The following is a 21,158-nucleotide window of genomic DNA, read 5'->3' on the forward strand; positions in this document are numbered from 1 at the left end:
AAGTTCTAAAGCTTCCAGTCTTTTGATGGTGGCCTCTTAACGTCCAAGTTTCAAACCCATAAAGGAGAGTTGACCAAATATAACATTTCACCATACGCTGCCGAAGTTTTAAATTTAATGCATCATCACACAACGTCTTCATCTTCCTGAATGTTGATCTTGCAATTTCTATTCGGCTCTTAATTTCTAGGTCTGGGTTCAAGTCATCCATTATACAACAATCAAGATATTTAAGTACAAAAATAGCAAACTTAATCATGCTTATGGGAAAAACAAAACTGAAATTAGACAAAGAACATGTTTTAATGGTTTTAACCGAAGAGATCTAATTGAGGAAAATTTAAGAGAGGCATAGGTTGCTTATAGCTATGAATGTCTTTACTGACAGCTGTGAATAGGCTGCAAGGATCTGCTGCCATCCATGTCTTAACATCTTATAATTTTAGGTCCGGTAAGTGCTTAATCAAGCTCTACATATGTCTCTCTCCTGATCAAGTATGTCTCTCAGGGTCCCCATTCAGTTTTGTACCGCCGGGCTGAGTGGCTCAGACGGTTAAGGCGCTGGCCTTCTAACCCCAACTTGGCAGGTTCGATCCTGGCTCAGTCCGGTGGTATTTGAAGGTGCTCAAATACGACAGCCCCGTGTCGGTAGATTTACTGGCACGTAAAAGAACTCCTGCGGGACTAAATTCCAGCACCTCGGCGTCTCCGAAGACCTTAAAAAGTAGTTAGTGGGACGTAAAACAAATAACATTATTATTATTATTAGTTTTGTACCGAGCAGCTTCTTTCAGCCCAGCGATCGTCATGCCAGTATCTCCTTTGACGCCACCACATGATCTTGGTCTTCCAGTTCATCTATTGCAGGCAAGTCAAGGTCATGAGCCGACTGACAACTCTGTGTGCACGAGAAACAGCTGTTATGAGCGCTAACCCAGAAAGTTACCAGATAGTGCAAGCCTGGAGGGGTGTACAGTACACTTTCATAAGTATGGTACTCCGTACAGTACTGTATATATTCTTTCATAAAGGACATATATAAATGTGTTCAACTCTGCATTTGCATAAAATGTGCACATTGCAATGCTTTGTAATTATTGTATACTATGAAAATAAACAATTACTTTAAAGGTTGGCATTTACTTTTTTAAGGGATTAACATGCTCAATTCTCCTAAGAACAATTATGAAGCTAAATAATGCCGAACACTATGCCGCTTCTGTAGGAAAATGTGTTTTTATAAACTTAAAGGAAAATAGGCTTCAATAAAAGTAGCATTCCCGAATAATGGTGCTGATACAAAAGTACAGAAATGAAATCACACACTAACAAATTACTGTGTCAATCCTTATGCCAAAGTAATACAGTATTTTAATTTTTACTTCTCACTACATCATGCATGACACAAGTTTGAAGTCCATAACGAAGATTACGGGGACGTTTAAACTAAAAAGTCTGGCTTCACGATAGAGCATAAAATATATATCAGCTCCCGGTCACAACCCCCATGTGACCGTGGAGCAGACATTTACAGTACATGGTCTCCAAACATTGCCGTTGGCTATGTTTCTTGGAGAAGAGACCTGTTGTAATTAAAGGGGTTGGGTCACAGGCAAAATGTGACCGAAAAGGGTGGCAGATAGTTCTCATGAAAAAAGAAATGGAAGCTACATTTTTCACTGACTTTTATTTCCGGATGTGCTATCGCTGAAAATAATTCTGTAACTATAACAATTTCTACTATGGACAGAAAAGTGTTTTGCTAGATTAAATAGAATAAGGACATTCCTGAGGAGTGCAATGGCAACTGAGAGGTAAAAATACGCTTGCAATGATTGAGAGATTTGTTACAACTGAAGAAAGAGTGGATCTGACAAAAATATAGCAACGTGGACAGCCTCCACGTCCACCACTTCAATATCTGATTTTGAGTGAAACCAGGGATTGAAGCAGCGACGTCTGTCTGCCCGCCTCCAAGCTGCACCACTCAAGGTCAAGCCTAGGTGCAAGGCCTGCCCCCTTTCTATTCGCCTGTGCGACACAGTGGCCAAAGGGAAAATGCGAGAACGATTAACTGGGAGTCTTCTATATCGCAAGGTTTCTGGATGTGTCCAGCCTCCGGACTGTTCTGGAACGACTGGCACAGGTATATAAGTCAGGTAAGACCTACGAGTTTGTTTCAGCTGGTATTGTGCGTTCAGTATGAGTTAGTTGAGCTTTGTAAGTGAGTTAAGTGCCATCAGACTGACAGTGAGTTGACAGCCTGTAGAGTATTCGTTCTGCTTGTCTGCTACCATGTATGGGTCTCTTGGGCCAGCAGCATTTTAGCAAATGTTGAGTACTGAAGTGGCGTGGAAGAGAACACAGGATATCGACAGGGAACGGAGATTCTACTGGTGCGAACGGGCAACGTACGTCATCCTGAACTGTGAAACTGACGTGTGCGGCGGTGAACCAACGAGATCAACTGTGTGACTGAGTGAAACTAGGAATGCTAGTGGACGAAGACCGAATGTGCATTAGTGTGAATGAACAGAGAGAACTGTGTTATATGTGATCTGTACTGTGACCTGTAAGTACTGTAGTGATGCTGGTATACCTGTGTGTGTTAATGGGTAGATTAGTAAATCTCAGAAGTTTAAAGCTACCAATTTCTGTCTTCATTTATCTACCCTGCCAACATGCAACAGTATTAATGATAAGGTAGGTCTAGGTGTGTTTTGAAATACGGGATCTCTCTTATAAACCCAGTGTTTGTACTCCGCGCTACGGCAGCTTGCCTCAGGCCAACTTACGTCGCGTGCAACCGCCCTGCTTTAAGCGTGTATACAATCTTATATGAAATCTTACCTTATAAAAGATGCTGGAAGTGTCGTCCTTCATAAACACCATTAGGATATTCTGCACACCAACAGCGAGAGTTTTGACTGTTCACACGACCATTAAGATGAAACCAGGCCTCCTCCGAAAAGAACACAAGCTATGGGTCATATAAATGACCATTCAATGATGCAAGATACCACTCACAATATCTCACTCTTGTGCTAGATCAGCAGGTTTTAAACAATGGACCCATGTAAACCCAGAGGGTTTGATGTGTAACAGCATTGTAGCTCTGTGTGCAGAAGAAACCAAAATCCCTACTTGTGCTAATTTTGTGAGTCATTTATTCAGTGACCGTTCAAGATTTGCACCAATGTCATCTAACTTTTCCTCTGTTAAAACTGTTCATGTGCGTGCATGTTTTTTATTGAGCACTGAGCCAGTAGTTTCAAATTTATTTACAATTACTGTACGTGAATTTGTGCTCATGAAATGCAACGTGAAATTGCTGAACAAATGCATCACGTACCCGTCGAGCCGACTCTTACTTAAAATAACTTTTACATACGAAAATACGGTGTTGCAATGATGACTGTCTCACAGTGTTAACAGCTGAGATTCAAACTGGCTACTGATGCTAGGTCAAACACGTGTAAGCTCCTTGCAAGGTCAAGAACTATGCACGTGCCACCCGTACTGCTGCTTAGGTCTCTTGAGAGTAAAAACGCCGCTGGACGGTCCGGGTTTATAAGAGAGAACCTGTATTGTCTTTTAATTTTTATATTTATACGTGTGTGTATTTTAGACTCACATTATCCATGTCTGTATATAAACCAAAAAGGGCGCCCTATATAACTTCATGAGCTGCAACTGTTCCCGTCCAAAGAAAGTTTTGGCTTGATCTGGTCCAAGATTTTCTTATTGCTGATTTGGGTATCCACAATATTTCCAATACTATACTAAAGATCAAATGTCAGCTTTCTTCAGGATTCATGTTTTGAAGCCATAAATGGTGGTAGGTAAAACTATGCCACTGACCAGTTTGCATTCACTTTTCTCATTGATATTTCTGCTTTCAGAAAATTTTCAAGCCTACCATTGCATTCCTTCCAAGTGTCACTCGCTGCTTGACATCAAGTGTGCACACCTTCGCGATTACATTTATAACCAGTGAAATCCTTATCCAACTCAATTTCTTCATTGTTGACATCTATGTTTTCTGCTGTCACCACCTAGGTACCGGTACAATAATAGTACTTTTCTCCAGTTATTCAGAAGAGAAGTATAACTTACCTTCTGTAGGAAGATGAGCGAAAGCTTTAATACTATCGGTCTCAATCCATCCAGAGTTGAACCAATCCTTAATGTTAGGCAGCTGCACTTCTGAAATGGGTGTATCTCGTATTTCATCTGAAATGAGAAGTTCAAAATATTGAATTAGTAAAGATTTACGTTGTGAAAATTTTAATGAACCCTTTATAAACCACTATCATAATATAATACTTCCCTATGTTCTTGTTATTGTTGTTTGAGTCATCAGTCCACAGACTGGTTTGTTAGCAGCTCTGCATGCCACCCTACCCTGTGCTAAACTTTTCATTTCTACATAACTACTACATTCTACATCTGCACTAATCTGCTTGTCATATTCATAGCTTGGTATTTCTTTACCATTCTTACCACCTACATTTCCCTCAAAAACCAAATGAACAAGTCCTGGGTATCTTAAGATGTGTCCTACCATTCTATCTGTTCATCTGTCCGGCTCCATGGCCAAATGGTTAGCGTGCTGGCCTTTGGTCACAGGGGTCCCGGGTTAGATTCCCAGCAGGTTCAGGAATTTTAACTACAGTTAGTTAATTCCCCTAGCACGGGGACTGGGTGTATGTGCCGTCTTCATAATCATTTCATCTTCATCTCGAAGCGCAGGTCGCCTACGAGCGTCAAATCAAAAGACCTGCATTAGGACTCTCTGGAGGCCACACACCCTTCCATTTCATCCCTTCTTCTCATCAAATTGAGCAAAATCAATGTCCTTTCACCAGTTCGATTCAATATCTCTTCATTCATGCTTCAATGTACCCATCTCACCTTCAGCATTCGTCTGTAACACCACATTTCAAAATCTTCTATTTTCTTTCTTTCTGAGCTAGTTCTTATCCGTGTTTCACTTCCATACAATGCCACACTCCAGACAAAAGTCTTCAAAAACAACTTTCTAATTCCTATATGAATGTTCAAAGTGAGCAAATTAATTTTCTGAAAACAGGCCTTTCTTGCATTTTATGTCCTTACTTCTGACATCGTTAGTTCTTTTACTACCCAAGTAACAACATTCATCTATAAACTGACCATTTTTTCCATGGCTCAAAGTGGGACACACTGATTCTGGCAGCCTACACATAAACGAGAGGTAAACTTTTGACACAGCTATTGACAATTTTGACAAGCTAATAGATTACAGCTATTTTTTACGTGTCAAAGTTGGTATTCCAATGTTTCTCCACTACACATTTTAAGATAAAATTATAATAATGCAATACCTTCCCTTGTGATACATTCCAGTGTTACTCGTACTTCTCAGAGGATATAATTAGCTGTAACAACTGTGGTGTTGTTTTCAAAAACTTATGAAACTCTAAACAATTCTGCAAAAAGTTAAACATGATCATTATCAAAGCCTTAAGAGTAAGAGGTAGTAGTGAGAAAAGACCGCTTCTGGCCCAGGGTCTAATGGGCAAGATGGCCGCCGTGCACAATCCACCTCTAGGGCTACTGCGCAAGATGGTCACCGCGCGCAATCCACCTCTAGCTATGAGTTACGACCTCTGACACTTTCAGACAATAGGATGTCGTCATCTTACGGAATACTGTCGAAAGAGGCTACTTTTCAGATGTCCACAGTTTGTTCATTTGAGAGAAAACTCTTTCAACTGAAGCATTAGTTCCGGTAAGAGAAAAAATATACTGTGTCACTACTGAGAGTTGACTGTGTCTTATATTGTTTTTCTTGAAGTGAAGAAAAACCTCTGTCCACCTTTTGTCTACTGAAACTTCTGCATCATTCCAATTGGATATTTTCTCTGCAGTGGCATATTTGGTTAAGCAGAAAAATCGATCAAATAGTTCTGAATCATTCCCACTGTCAAAAAATTCCTTTACTTGCCACAAAATTACAATATTTTTCCACATCAGACCATTCCGGAACAGTTTTTAGTGATGCCCATTGGAAATTGTTCATGTCTTTAAAGTGACCAGACCATTGGTATAAATACTCTATAGAGGTCTCATAAAAAGTTCCTGACACTTCTTCAACATTCTTCCTACTTTCTAATCCTTCATCTTCAAGCGCACCAACAAGAACTCTTACCTTGTATGGTAAAAACGTTTGAGACAACTTATCTGAAAGATTGTTTTTCAGCTCACTGATGGCTTCCATAACCTCTGTTGCAGAAATTAGCTCACCTTCAATTTTCAATACTACCAGTACTTTGTGGAAAGAACTGGCTTGTGTGAAGACAAAATTTAACCACACCTCTGAAATAGGATCTTGAAAGAAACATCTCAAGGAACTGGACATTTTGTTTGACTTAAGAAGTATGATTTCAGTCCTTGGTACATATCAAGCATTCTCTTCACTGGCGGCATGAGTGTTAACCACATTGTTTTGCTATACCCAAGGATCTGTTTATAGGGTAGGGTGCTCAGTTTCCCCAAAATTACAGAACTCTCAACTGTTCAACTCTGACGGTGTAGATATAAAAGTGAGAGTACACCTTAACAATTATGTTCTCTACATCAATAGGTAAACAATCACAAGAATATTGTATTGCATTATGTATAATATGAGCACCACATCCTATACCAATTAAGTCCCTACCCAAAAAACTGTTCAGTTTCTCAAAAGTATTGTTAAGTCCTTTCCTTGCTGACCCTCCAAAATTACTGTTTGTATTATCACCAGCACTTCTTCTAAGTATTTCACAACAATGTCTGATGTTTCACCGGGTTGAGATTGAAGGTCCAGCAGTTTCACTTGAACACCGTCATAGGGGTCATAAAACTGAACAACAACCGGGAACACTAACATTTCCCTGGTTTGAGGCATCCGTTAGCAGTGTAAAGCAATGTGCCTGTCTGAGTTGGGGGCAAACACTTTGGTAATTACCCATTCACATTTTGCTGCTGATGATGATGCTTGTTGTTTTAAGGGACTTAACATCAAAGGTCATCGGCCCCCATTCACATTTTGTCTGTGCACATCTGAATTTGGGCTCAAAACATGTTTGGAGAAGTTTCGAAGAGCAGTCACATGAGCTAAAGCTTTGATTTTCTTTAGCTGTATGGTTCGCCCAGGCTCCTTCAGCAGCTGCGATTTCTAAGTCCTTGGACGTAGCTGTTGCACTCTTGAAAAAACTTGTCATTGCTTTGCCTGAACTTGCAGTACTGTCAGCAGATTTATGTTTGGTAGATTGCAAATGTTTGGTTATCATGCCCACCACCATGCGCAACGCTAAATGCCACCCGTAGGCAACGATGCCACCCCACAAGACTGGCCACAGATCAAGGACATCGAACATCACTGTCGGATATTGTTCTCTTAATAAATGGGAATTTATTTTGCAAATCCGTATTAAATGTGCATTTGCATTTAGGCATTGTGCAATCACAGAAAAGAAACCAAACGTTCCAAACCACACCACATCAAGCCAGGAAGCAGGAACTATTAGAGGTGGGGACGGAGCGAGTAATACCGATGAGTAATCCGGTTGTAGTGGTAGAGCGCACCACCGATCCCCTCCGCTTACAACTGCAAGTACTCGCGGAGGACCAGAGCACAGTATAGCGCACGACACGTGTTTAACAAGGGGAGACCACGACTTTGAGATCACGGATCATCTTCAAATCTTGTACACTTTTAGTAGTCCATTAGGGCAAGATAATGTGCAAATAGTAGGGCGTACTATTAGGGTGTTTTCAAGAAAATCGCAAGAGAATTTTCACGTCGAATGTGTAGCGGTGCGTTGCGGTCACGAGCATGAGGTGGCGATGATCGAGTGGTTAGCGTTCAAGCTCCGTAATCGCTGGATCCCTGGATCGAGTCTCGCTTTTCACTTTTTGTTTTTTCAACACTGGTCATATTCTTTCATATATATTGCAGGTCAGAGCGTCCAGGTGCAAAGCAGTTCCGGGTACCTTACTCGATTTCACTGTCAGGTATGAAGGATTTCACAAATCACGACAGGCACACATTTTCAGGAATACTTTATGCATTGGGCCGTTTACTTGTTGATAATTATAAATTATATATTTTTTGTAGTCCACCTGTCGTGGAGTGGTTAGTGCGATTGGCTGCCACCCCCAGATGCCCGGGTTTGATTCCCGGCTCTGCCACGAAATTTGAAAAGTGGTACAAGGGCAGGAACGGAGTCCACTCAGCCTCGGGGGGTCAACTGAGTAGATGAGGGTCCAATTCCCTCCTCAGCCACCCTCGAAGTGGTTTTCCGTAGATTCCCATTTCTTTCTCCTCCGGGTAAATGCCGGGATGTAGGCCCCTACCTAATGTAAGGCCACGGCCAGTTCCTTCCCTCTTCCTTGCCTATCCCTTCCAATCTTCCCATCTCTCCACAAGGCTCCTGATCAGCATAGCAGGTGAGGTCGCCTGGGCGAGGTACTGGTCATCCTACCCAGTTGTATACCCGACCCAAACTCTCGCGCTCCAGGGCACCGCCCTTGAGGCGGTAGAGGTGGGATTCCTCGCTGAGTCCAAGGGAAAAACCGATCCTGGAGGGTAAACAGATTAAGAAAGAAAGATATTTTTTGTAATGATAAACATTAGTAAAGAGCCAAATAACATTGGAAATCCAATAAAAGTTCATGCAAATGTACATTTTTTCAGTATATTACCTTTGAATTGTAATGTATATGAAAGAATTTGACCAGTGTTGAAAAACAAAACGACAAGCGGGACTCGATCCAGCGAGCCAGCGATTACGGAGCTTGAACGTTAACAACTCGACCACCACCGTTTCGCGCTCATGATCGCAACGCACCGGTACATATTCGACGCGAAAACTTACCTTGAGATTTTCTCGAGAACGCCTTAGTAGTACACCTTACTACTTGCATATTATCTTGTCCTAATGGACTACTAAATGTGTACAAAGTTTGAAGATACTCCGTGATCCGAACGTCGTGGCCACCCCTTGTAAGAGTATTATGCCTGTATTCAGTCTGTGTTTCTTAAATTGCGTGCCGGGCTGAGTGGCTCAGACGGTTAAGGCGCTGGCCTTCTAACCCCAACTTGGCAGGTTCGATCCTGGCTCAGTCCGGTGGTATTTGAAGGTGCTCAAATACGACAGCCCCGTGTCAGTAGATTTAATGGCACGTAAAAGAACTCCTGCGGGACTAAATTTCGGCACCTCGGCGTCTCCGAAGACCTTAAAAAGTAGTTAGTGGGACGTAAAGCAAATAGCATTATTATTATTAATTTGCGTCTATATTTCCTCCGCTTGTTGTGTTTTGTAGATAACGCAAAGCATAGTAGATAATAAATGCGGCATTAGTTTGATATTTAATCCCATTTTGAGATGGCATTCATGTTTTAGAAAATTTAAGGAATTGCATAAATTTTTACAGAAATTTGTACCACAAATGCCACGAAAACCGTCTGATGCATGGCAGTTCTTTGAAATTACTGGTGATAAAAATGAGCAAATTGCAAATTTTGCGGCCGCATTTACGCGACGGGTGGTGGCATATCAAATTTGTGGGATTATATCAAGGGCATCACAAAGATGAAATGAGCAGGTCGGCTTCTCCAGCAGAAAGCAACATTGCTGTATTCAGCAAAATGGTTATGTTGTGAGAAAAGGCATTGAATTTACGTTGCCATACCAATAACGTATTTAATCGTGCCGCCACATTACATTCACTCGGTAGTTTTCTCGGTACTACCGGGTGATGACGTCACAATAACTGCTCCGCTCAGCTCCGTCCCCACCACTAGGAACTATTGTGAAGACGGCGGTGATGAAGAATGAACGAGAAACGGAAGTTCGGAAGTTTCGAGTATCGATATTTTGAATGATGAATCGATATAGATAAACGACTTTTTACTAGTTTCTACTGAAGTGCGATGTTTAAACTTGTCAACCTGCAAAGCGGGACATTTAAGCGTCCCCAGAGTTTTCGAGGGCACAGCGGGACAGAATGCCTAAAAGCGGAACTGTCCCGCCGAATCCGGGACGTCTGGTCAGTTTATTCACCAGTTCCTTTAAGACGACTTCATTTCCAGTGGCATATACCGAGGTCTACCAAGGCCATCGGTGAAGCCCAAACCTCGAATGAGAACGATGGAAATCTAAAGCACATTATAATGTAAGCACCTGACACTCTGTTCCATTTACAAAACTTGAAAACAATGAGGAAAAACGTCGCACATAATTCTGAGAGCAGGGCATCGGAGATTGACATTGCAGCCCAGGCTCTGCGTTCCGCTCCCCTCGCCTAACCTCGCATGTCTTGCTACTGGATATCCGATAGATGCGTGGCCCGGGGCGGGGGGGATAGGTGTGCTAGGCTTCGGTCCGTCAGATCGCCACTGCTATCGACCATGTGTTCCGCACCGTATATACTGTACTTCCTCACCTCACAGTGCTCGCATTTCACTCCCGTTTACTTCCACATCATTGTAGAAAGACACAGCAGGGCTGTTGTTATAGAAGGAATATAGTTTTCTTTTTATAGGTAGATATGCTAAAATGAAATGCAATCGTTCAGATTTAGTGTTATCTTTTGTTGGTTGGAATCGAACCCGTAATCATGGGTCGCACACCACCACTAATCTCCTGAGGAAGCTAATAAACCAGAGAACGATGGGCACTACCAATGGTAATGCTGTAAAAATTGTATTTAATAATAATAACAGTGGTGACCTAATGAGGATGAAATGTTTTGTTTTTTTTTTGCTAGGGGCTTTACGTCGCACCGACACAGATAGGTCTTATGGCGACGATGGGATAGGAAAGGCCTAGGAGTTGGAAGGAAGCAGCCGTGGCCTTAATTAAGGTAAAGCCCCAGCATTTGCCTGGTGTGAAAATGGGAAACCACGGAAAACCATCTTCAGGGCTGCCGATAGTGGGATTAGAACCTACTATCTCCCGGATGCAAGCTCACAGCCGCGCGCCTCTACGCGCACGGCCAACTCGCCCGGTGAGGGAGGATGAAATGAAGGAAGACGTCATAAACACCCAATCCCCAAACCAGGGGAATTAAGAGTACGAGGAGGTTGATTCTGAGAACTGAACCGGAGCCATCAGACTAAACGCAAGCATTCTATCCATTTAGCCACAAAGCCGGACTTTATTTTGCCAAACCTTAGACTACCATCTCTACTAATTAGATGTTGATTGTTAACAGTAGCAGAGGCCAGGGCAGTACCTTGACAACACAGCAGGCTACACCGTTGGCTATTGGCTGCAGCTCAAAGGGCTTAAAACTTGACGTCACTACGCCAACCATAGAAAAGGGTAGGTAACCTAAGTCTAGTGGTAGCTCACGTCTTGATCCCAGCATACGCCACTGCTGACTTCCTAATCTAATATTTCCTGCATCACCTGACTTCGTCCGACTGCACTCCATTACTTTTGTTTTGGACTTATTTATTTTCATTCTGTACTCCTTACCCAAGACTCCGTCGATACCATTCAGCAATTTATCCAGATCTTCTGCAGTCCCGGATACAATAACAATATCATTGGTAAATCTCAGGGTCTTGATTTCCTCTCCTTGGATTGTGATTCCCTTTCCAAATTCCTCTTTGATTTTCTTTATTGCCTGTTCTATATAAACATTGAAAAGGAGAGTGACAATCTGCAACCTTTCCTCATTCTTTTCTGGATTGCAGCTTCTTTTTCAAAGCCCTCGATTCTTATCCGTGCAGACTGATTTTTATACGGATTGTGGATAATTCTTTGTTCTCGGTATCTAATCTTGATCACCTTCAGAATTTCATAGGCTTTATTCAGGTCTGCAAAGTATTTGTGAGCCAACGAGAAATAGCCCTTGTCACACACACCGTACAATTTAAACAATAACATTTCAACTCGTACTGACATTTCTTTATTTTTTGGAAATCTGTAGAAAGACTTTACTGCACTGGGCTGTCGGCAATTATTATGACAACCATACATAGCGCAAATACCGCCTCTTCCAGCAATTTTTTCCTCAAGTAATTAAGTACTATTCACCAAGGACGCCCATAGGAAAGTTTGGGGGTATGTAGTATTTTTAATATTTTGGAAAATGAATGGCGACTTGTATTCCACGGTAGAATGCCACCCACGGTATCCCCTACCACTTCTACGTAATACTGACTTTTAAATCATTTTCTTGGAAGAAAAACACCTGACTACATCAGATTGTTTCCCTTCCCTGAGAGCTAGGGGGGCCACACCCTCCCTTGGCCCCAGCCATGGCCCCTTGCTATTCACACTTGACATTGTATTACTTCACGGCACAGCTGTTGATGCCCGGTTGTTCGTGCGAACTTCGAGCCGCCAGAGTGAGTCACAGTCACTGTCGCAAGTTTTCACGCCTTCTTTCCGCTATTATCTTTGTAAACTATTTGCCAGGCGCAGTGCGTGGTATTGTTACAGTGTTGCGCAACTCGCAGTAATTTTGCACTTCATTTGTCGTCATTTCTTATAATGTTTTAGTTCAATAAAGCTAACATATATTCGAAAACATGTTAAAATCAACCATCTGTAGTCGTTCGGTGTACTAATGCTTCGTAACGGACCAATAAATGCTGCTGGCTTCGAATCAAACTCAGGGGGTTTGCTTTTCTACGGCAACTCCCTAGCGGACAGCGCGGCGCAATGTACAATACCTCAGCAAGGACGAGCCTAAGCCTGTATAGCATCAGGTAGCATGCTCGCCAGTCTCGGTCTCAGGGAGTTGCACGAGACTAGCAAGTCCCTACCCGAGAAACAGTTCCAAATGTCCCCGTTAGATTGCGCCACTCTGTGGAGATTACTTCATTCCTACTTTCCTCTCGCAAAGGTAATTTCATTTCCACTTCTTTTTATTTACACTTTTTTGCTTTACGTTGCACCGACGCAGGTAGGTCTTACGGCGACGATGGGATAGGAAAGGGCTAGGAGTTAGAAGGAAGCGACCGTGGCTTTAATTAAGGCACAACCACAGCATTTGCCTGGTGTGAAAATGGGAAACAGCGGGAAACCATCTTCAAAACTGAGTGCAAACTGAAGGCTACGTGGCCCAAACCGCGAAGGGACTTGCTCCGTCACAACGCTATAGTTCTTCTAAACAGGCTTTCCTAGAGTTCCTGTATACTGTAGATCATATTTCTGTGTGGTTTGGAGGGTGTTTATCGTCTTAGTGATATCATTGACTATTCCAGTAAGCTGTTGCACCGTCGAGTGTCCTCTTTAGAATCCGATTTGCTGGACAGGAAGTGAGCTGTTTAATATAGTACTGTTTTGTTCCGATTTGTTTTGTTTTGTTTTTACAATCTGCTTTACGTCGAATCGACACGGATAGATCTTACGGCGACGATGGGATACGAAAAGGCTAGGAGTGCGAAGGAAGCGGCCTGGTCTTAATTAAGGTACAGTCCCAACATTTGCCCGGTGCGAAAATGGGAAACCACAAAAAATCATCTTCCGGGCTGCCGACAGTGCGGTTTGAACCCACTATTTCCCGAATGCACGCTCACAGCCGCGCGCACCTAACCTTACGGCCAACTCGCTCGGTTGGTATTGTTTATTAGACGTCTGTATAGTAAGCGTTCCATAATTTGGATAGTTCATCCAGTGGGCTGACTGACCTGTAGCTCCTAAGATATTTCTTTCTTCTTCCCTGGTTTCGGTAGTGTGGTTATTTTAGCCTATTTCCATTTGGTGGGGAGGTGTCCAGTCCGGAGGATGCCAGTGTGCATTCAGGATATTTTTTCAGGACAGTACGAGGTAATACCTCCGGAGGTGCACATGGCCCTGAGGTTCACTCAGCCTACACCAAAAATGAGTACCAGGTTAATTCCTGGGGCCAAAGGCGGCCGGGCGTAGAGCTAACCACTCTACCCCACCAAGTGCCGAGGTTACGGATAGTGGAAGCCTTTACCATCCACCCCTCCAGGGGCCTTCATGGCCGGTACGGAGATGACTTTGCTTTCTAGTACGAGGTAATTATAAAGTTGCTTATTTGCTTCTTGCTTAAAGGGGCTTAACTTCTAGCTTATCGACCCAATTATGTTTCCTATCCCGATTGGGCATTAGACTTTGTTCTTTGGGAACTTTCTAATGGGGTATTTGTACCTCTTGTACAGTGATCTGAGGGTAATGCGAGTTGTTATCCAGTGATTTTAGTCGTATTAACCGACAACAAACAAAAGAACCCTCGGCTACTTCGGTTCGCGCAGCTTGTTTCGGTTCTTCCCGATGTTACCCGACGAATCAAGGCCAAGCACACGCGCAGCCGGCTGTCAAGCTGGCGTTAACACATACTGCAAGTACAGTTACTCCCATAAATATTCGGTCAGTCTGATTTTTCACACACTTTTATTGGGTAGTTATTCTTACACTATAATGATAACGTTTAATACAACGAAACATGTAGGAAAACATAGTAACACGTTATACAAACATTGTGATGTAATTCAAAATCTTCTGACAGTCATTAGTACGCCCTCTGTCGTACATTAAATAAAAGCAATAATTCCAGTGCCACCTCAAAAATATTCGGCCACTATACAAAAAGCAACATAAACTCGCATAATTCACAACAGTGTTACACATTCAGTACTTTGTAGGTCCACCTTGATGTTTTAGGACCTATTCCAGTCGATTCGGCATACTGGCGATAACTTTCTTGATGTAATCAGGGCTTAATGCCGCCCATTCTTTTAGCAGTCTCCTCTTCAAGTCTCTGAAGGAACTTGACCGCGGCAATTGCAGAGCTGCCTTCATTCGACTCCATACCTTCTCGATGGGGTTCAGGTCGAGTGATTGTGGTGGAGTTTCAAGACCTTCGGGCAGTTGTACAACAGCCACTCCCTGACAAGTTACGACTTGTGCTTGAGGTCGATATCTTGGTAGAACTTAAAAGTACACTGTATACCAAGTTGTTCCACAAATTTACGCAAATTGTTTTTGAGGATAGCCAAATACGCCCTTTTTTGTCGAAGTATCTTCAGTGAAACTCAGTGCACCAACCCCGTTCGATGCTACACATCCCTACACGATTGCTCTTCCTCCACAATTTTTTCCCGTTGCTTGTAAATTGCTTGTTCTCAGTTCCTCATGACGTTTCCAGCACACAAATTGCTTTCGATCGGACCTGAAGACGTTGAACTTTGACTCATCAACAAATAATACATCCTCCCACCAAGCACTGGGTTTGCGTACGAAGATTTTTGCGAACTCTAGCCGCTTGTTTTTATTTACTGCACTAATGTATGGTTTCCTCCTAGCTCTTCTCCGAAAGAACTCAGTCCTTCGCAGTGCTCTTCGCACGGTATCAGTACCCACTTTCTTTCCACACTCCTCTAAAACAGCTGCTGCCAGTTTCGGAGCACTAATTTTCGGATTTCGTTTTCCATTCTGAAGCACAACCGCTCCTCTCGTTGTGTCAGCCTTCTTGGTCTGCCTGCCTGGGAAATTGAAACAATTCTGTCTTCATTTTTGCATCGTCTTATTATATCTCCAATTGTTGTTCTGGTTATGTTAAGCATCTGCGATATCTTTCTATGCGATTTACCTCGAGCACGATGGAATATCACGAGCTGGCGTTCTTCAAAAGTGGTATTGTGTTGTTTTTTGCACCCCATTTGATACCATTCGGCAACACTGCAGCAAAATAATTTCTGTACGACGTGTCTCGCGTCACCGCACTCCTGAACTGAACGTTTTGCAACGCTATCTGCCCTCTCTCTGTCAATGAAAACAACGGCAATCCCGGCCTTTTCGGGTGACCGAATATATTTGAGGCGTGTCATTTCACCCATGTCCACTATGTCCTTTCTTTTACAGCATACTGTACATCAATGTTCCGTGATTTCTCTTCGACCTAAGCAACCAAATGTAGTTTCATAACTTGGACACATTTGGTTTCACATTCGGCTCATGGGTGCGTTATTGTCATCACTTTTTCGCGGATTTTATCAGTGGCCGAATATTTATGGGAGTGACTGTAGCTGCAGTCAGGCTCTTCGATTGAGGTTATTCTTTCATTAAAGCCGGAAACGCAATGCAATTAAAAAAACGAAAGTAAATGTAAAGTGGCCAAAAGTATTAAGCATTGAGTTAAATGGAACTACTTACAATACCCAAGCTGTAAACCATATTTTTAAAAATAAAATAATAAAAATATGCTGTTCCAATAAGCGTACACACAGAGGACATAATATGAACAACACAAAATAACCGTCGAAGATACTCTCTGCTACAGTCATGTATCTTTTCCGATTTTAACACGCTTCAATTTGTCCAGTGTAGGTACAGTTTTTTCATCATGTAAAATTCGCTTATTTTCCGACGTATCACATATTTTTGAAAGAGAGCAAAACGGAGAGTATTCAAACTTATTTCAATGCGATTAAGCTGTCTCGAAGGTAGGCCTTCTTCAGAGTTACTGTATTGCAGTTTCAACAATTACGAGTATTTCAGATAGTACAATTTAACAGAAAGGTTCAGTTTTACAGGAGGAAATGCTACCTCAGATTCAATGGGAGTCCGTGATCATTTTTAAAACTACTTTAATGCACTAGATTGCGTCCCGTGGCAGGATGAAATCATTAATCGAGGTAGCCTCAACATCATTCTTTTGATTTTTAACAATTTGCTTTAGGTCTTACGGCGACTTGCCTGACGTGAAAATGGGCAAACCACGGAAAACCATTAATTAAATACCGTGTTAAATGTATTTATTGTCCACAGCAGAGCAATTTCGTATACAGTATCCTACTATTTGTTAGGAACACACATACGACTGTTTGAAACCTAGGGAATGACACTTTCAAAATCGTTCGTATAATAAACACTTAAAGATACATCCCATGTGAGATGTGGTCAGTTATTGCACTAATATACTGTATGTGGACTCGAACATAACATGATTTTGTGATGAAGTCAACAAAAATTATGAAATAAACTGCATAGAGACTACAGTAACCTACCACAAAATTGAATATTCTAATGAGTTTGGTTTTTCGTAGCCTTGTTTATTTCCTCCCAGGCATTATTTTTTACGTTGTCGCAGTAAAACTCGTGGGTCATGTAGTAGAGGAAATAATATTTTTGAACTAAACTGATAAGATTTTCCGTGTCTAGTATTAAAAAGTTAAAATAATATACTACCACAAAACAGAACGTTCCCGACCGTATCCAGACTTTCCAGCTGAAGCTGATACACATTTGCCGCCAAAGGGTCGTCCGAAAGATCTCGACCCGACCGTTTACGAAGTTGTACTAATCTTGATAATTCTGTTCGATTCCGCTCCGCTAGTCGAAAACTAATCTTGGCAGAGAATCCTGTTCTGTTCGGTTCGATTCCATTCCATTCCACTACGTGGGAGAGGGCCTTAACTTTTCCCACTAGTAGAGCGAGCTCGCTGCGGACTGAGTTTGCGGACGCACTGTATTAGTCTCCCAACTGGCGTCCTTGAAAGTGCTAGGGTTTCGGTGCATTTCAGTGATTGACGTGTTTCAAAGAAGACCAGGAATCTCTGAAAGATGGCAAGTATTCCGCTCGATCGTCATCATGCAAAATTCCCGAAATGTTCGCAAAAGTTTTACAAAGACGTTTTGAAAACGTTCCGCATACAATCTTGCAGCAGCTCTGCCACTGCAATCCGCTTTGTCGTATGCAAGCACCATGTCGGTCATTTTCGCAGCTGTGAACTAGTATATGTCGCACTACTGTTAACAAAGGTTCTGCACTGGTAGACAACAGTACAGAAGTAACGCAGTAGGATGCGCATCAACGACTGTGTGGAGGAATGTAGCGCATGTGCAGGAATGTTACTAGGCTGAAGTCGTCTATCCGCAGTACACAGATTGCTAAAGGGTTGCATACCTTACGTATTAAGACACCAAATCGGAACAAATTCTCACAGCTGTCTTCAGACTTCGACGCTCTCCAGCGCCCAAACCGTGCATTTGCGGACAGGGTCTCCTTCTTGAAAACCAATCAGCCTGCCATCCCACACAACATACTAAGCCTTGTCGGTGTTTTGGGGGGAGACACTTTATACGCTACAGAGCAACAGAAGCTGTTTACTTCGTCTGAAAATGAGAGAAAGGATTCCGAATTTAAAATCAGACTAGTACAATCAGTGGAAGTTACATTTACATAATAGCATTATGTACTCTAAGCTCTGCTCCCATTGGTATATGCAATGGTTGAGTGTAAGAGACGCCCACCAACAAAGGCATAGTAAATAAATAAATTTTTAAAAGTGTAGAAGTGTACATTTTTGTTAAGAAAGTGTTGAAAAATATTCGTGTGTTTTCTAGCTTTTAAATAACGTGCTACCGAGCTCGATAGCTGCAGTCGCTTAAGTGCGACCAGTATCCAGTATTCGGGAGATAGTAGGTTCGAACCCCACTGTCGGCAGCCCCGAAAATGGTTTTCCGTGGTTTCCCATTTTCACACCAGGCAAATGCTGGGGCTGTACCTTAATTAAGGCCACGGCCGCTTCCTTTCCACTCCTAGCCCTTTCCTGTCCCATCGTCGCCATAAGACCTATCTGTGTCGGTGCGACGTAAAGCAACTAGCAAAATTAATAATAATAATAATAATAATAATAATAATAACCTGCTTGTACTCGGTGACTTGAAATATTCAGTCGGCCACTTTCAGTGCACTAAAGACTAATTATAAACGAGATTCTTCGATATAAATTTGGAAGAAAGCAGGCTATATGTTACAAAATTGAACCATACTTACGTGGCTTGTCGAACCGGTAGATGGTTGTTACGTCATAGAGTTCTGCAAAATGAAAAACAAACTGATTATTTAGAGTTCTGCAAAATTAAAAACAAACTTATTATATTTAGTTCTGCAAAATGAAAAACAAACTGATTATATTTAGTTCTGCAAAATGAAAAACAAACTGATTATTTAGAGTTCTTCAAAATGAAAAACAAACTGATTATTTAGAGTTCTGCAAAATAAAAAACAAACTGATTATTATTTCACACAAAGCACTTTTTTAAATATTTTGTTTCTATTGTCTGTATTGCCGAGGTTGCATGCCAGAGGTATGACAGTAGGAAATTGCCGCCATAGTAACAAATCCAGTGCTACATACTGTCTAGTGGAGCACGAGTGTCGCCACTGACGTGTATGTGGTTCTACTGATTACCAGACGGCGTCTAGCTTTTTACATATGCTGCAGAGCAACAATAGCCGCTTATTTCGTCTGAAAATGAAAAAAAAAAATCCGAATTTAACATCGGACTAGTACAGTCTGTGGAAGAGCTAAGTGATCTTTACGATTGCTCATCGAGTTATTATCAAATAAATTAATACAGCAGAAACTCTGGAAATAATTGTAAAATGTTAGCACAGTGATTTAGTATGAAGTTTAGTTTTATATTATTATTATTATTATTATTATTATTATTATTATTATTATTATATTTTCACTGAAGGGCCAATGTTACGAACTTGAGGGCCCTGAGAAGGGCCTCTAGGTGTGTTTCTTCTCCGTTTTCCTTGATCGAGAGGTCGTATACGACAGTTAGGTCTCCATCTTATTCTGATATTGCTTACTTAGCACCACCCGGAGGACATGTGCAGGGTAATTTAAGGTTAAACCTACAGACATGAGTAACTTGCGGAATAGAAGTGCTGGGTACAAACCAACCATACCATTCACAGGAGAGAGTCTACAGTACTGCAGTAACCCAAAATACCTGGGAGTCACCCTGGATAGGTCGATTTACAAGAATCACCTCTATAATGTGTCAGCCAAGATCAAGACCAGGAATAACATCCTTCAAAAGCTGTCAGGTACATCCTGGGATGCTAATGCTCAAATCCTGAGATCCATTGCTCTTGCGCTTTCTTATTCCGTCGCTGAATATTGCTGCTCTACCTGTCTTAACAGTGCTCACACTGGATTAGTAGACACCCAGCTGAACCAAGCAATGCGTATCATTACAGGATGCATCCGACCAACTAACACACACTGGCTTCCCATCCTAAGCCACATACCACTTCCATCCCTAAGAAGATTGCAGTCACTGCTTACCTTATGGAAGAAAATAGAAAAGAATCCTCACCTCCCTATTCATTCTGACATAGCAGCTTCTCCAGCTAAACGACTGAAATCCAGACACCCTTCTTGGCGTACTGCAATGAATCTACAGGACACCTCCTTTAATGTATCGGACGCCTGGAAAGAACAATGGCAACAGCAACCCTGGTTACCACATCACCACATCATTGAGAACCCCTACAAGTGCCCAGATTGTTTTTCCCTTCCCAGATAGATTTTCCCTTCCCAGACGGCAGTGGAGAACGCTAAACCGAATTAGGGCCGGCCAAGGTAGATGGGGATGGAATACATCACTGCAATGTGACTGCGGAGAAGAGGAGCAGACAGTGGATCACACTGCATTTGAGTGTCCTTTGCGTGCTCTTAGAGGCCCTATAGAGGACTTACACTGTGTCTCAAATGAAGCTCTTTTCTGGCTCTCAACTTTTGACATGGAACTTTAGTTATGAACTTGAGATGGTAATTGTACATATTGTATATAATATTGTATTCATCATACGATAAATAAATCAATAAATCAATAAATAAATCAATAAATAAATAAAAAATAAAAAATCAATAAATAAATAATTAAATAAATAAATAAATAATCAGTTTTACTGTCCAGTGTTGGTTTTTCACTCGGACTCAGCGATGGATCCCACGGCTACTGCCTCAAGGGCAGTGTTCTGGAGTGTGAGACATTTGGTCTAGGATATAATCGGGCCCACGCGGCCTCACCTGCTAGGCTGAACAGGGGCCTTGGTGGGGGATGGGAAGATTGGATGGGATAGACAACATAGAGGGAAGGAAGCGTCCGTGGCCTTAAGTAATGTACCATTCAGGTATTTGCCTCGAGAAGAAGTGGGAAACTACGGAAAACCACTTCGAAAATCCCTCTACTCAGTTGGCCTCCCGAGGTTGATTGGATCCCGTTCCAGTCCTCGTACCACTTTCCAAATTTCATGGCAGAGCCGGTAATCGAACCCACGCCTCCGGGGGTGGCAGCTAATCACATTAACCACTACACCACAGAGGCGGACTTAATATT

General features: G+C 42.1%; 1 protein-coding gene across 2 annotated transcripts in view; it reads right to left on the reverse strand.

The window, feature by feature from the left end:
• The window catches only part of LOC136873771 (uncharacterized), a 461,175-nt gene that overhangs the window by 366,062 nt on the left and 73,955 nt on the right, over window positions 1–21,158 (reverse strand). For both annotated transcript variants that reach the window (XM_068227563.1, XM_068227564.1), the window contains 2 exons: window positions 18,793–18,834; window positions 4,117–4,233 (listed from right to left, as the gene is read on the reverse strand). In XM_068227563.1, the coding sequence (XP_068083664.1) occupies window positions 4,117–4,233; window positions 18,793–18,834 (159 nt within the window). The remainder of the gene's footprint in view (window positions 1–4,116; window positions 4,234–18,792; window positions 18,835–21,158) is intronic.

This window comes from Anabrus simplex, chromosome 5 (assembly GCF_040414725.1).
Source record: "Anabrus simplex isolate iqAnaSimp1 chromosome 5, ASM4041472v1, whole genome shotgun sequence".
In the NCBI taxonomy this organism is placed as follows: Eukaryota; Metazoa; Arthropoda; class Insecta; order Orthoptera; family Tettigoniidae; genus Anabrus; species Anabrus simplex.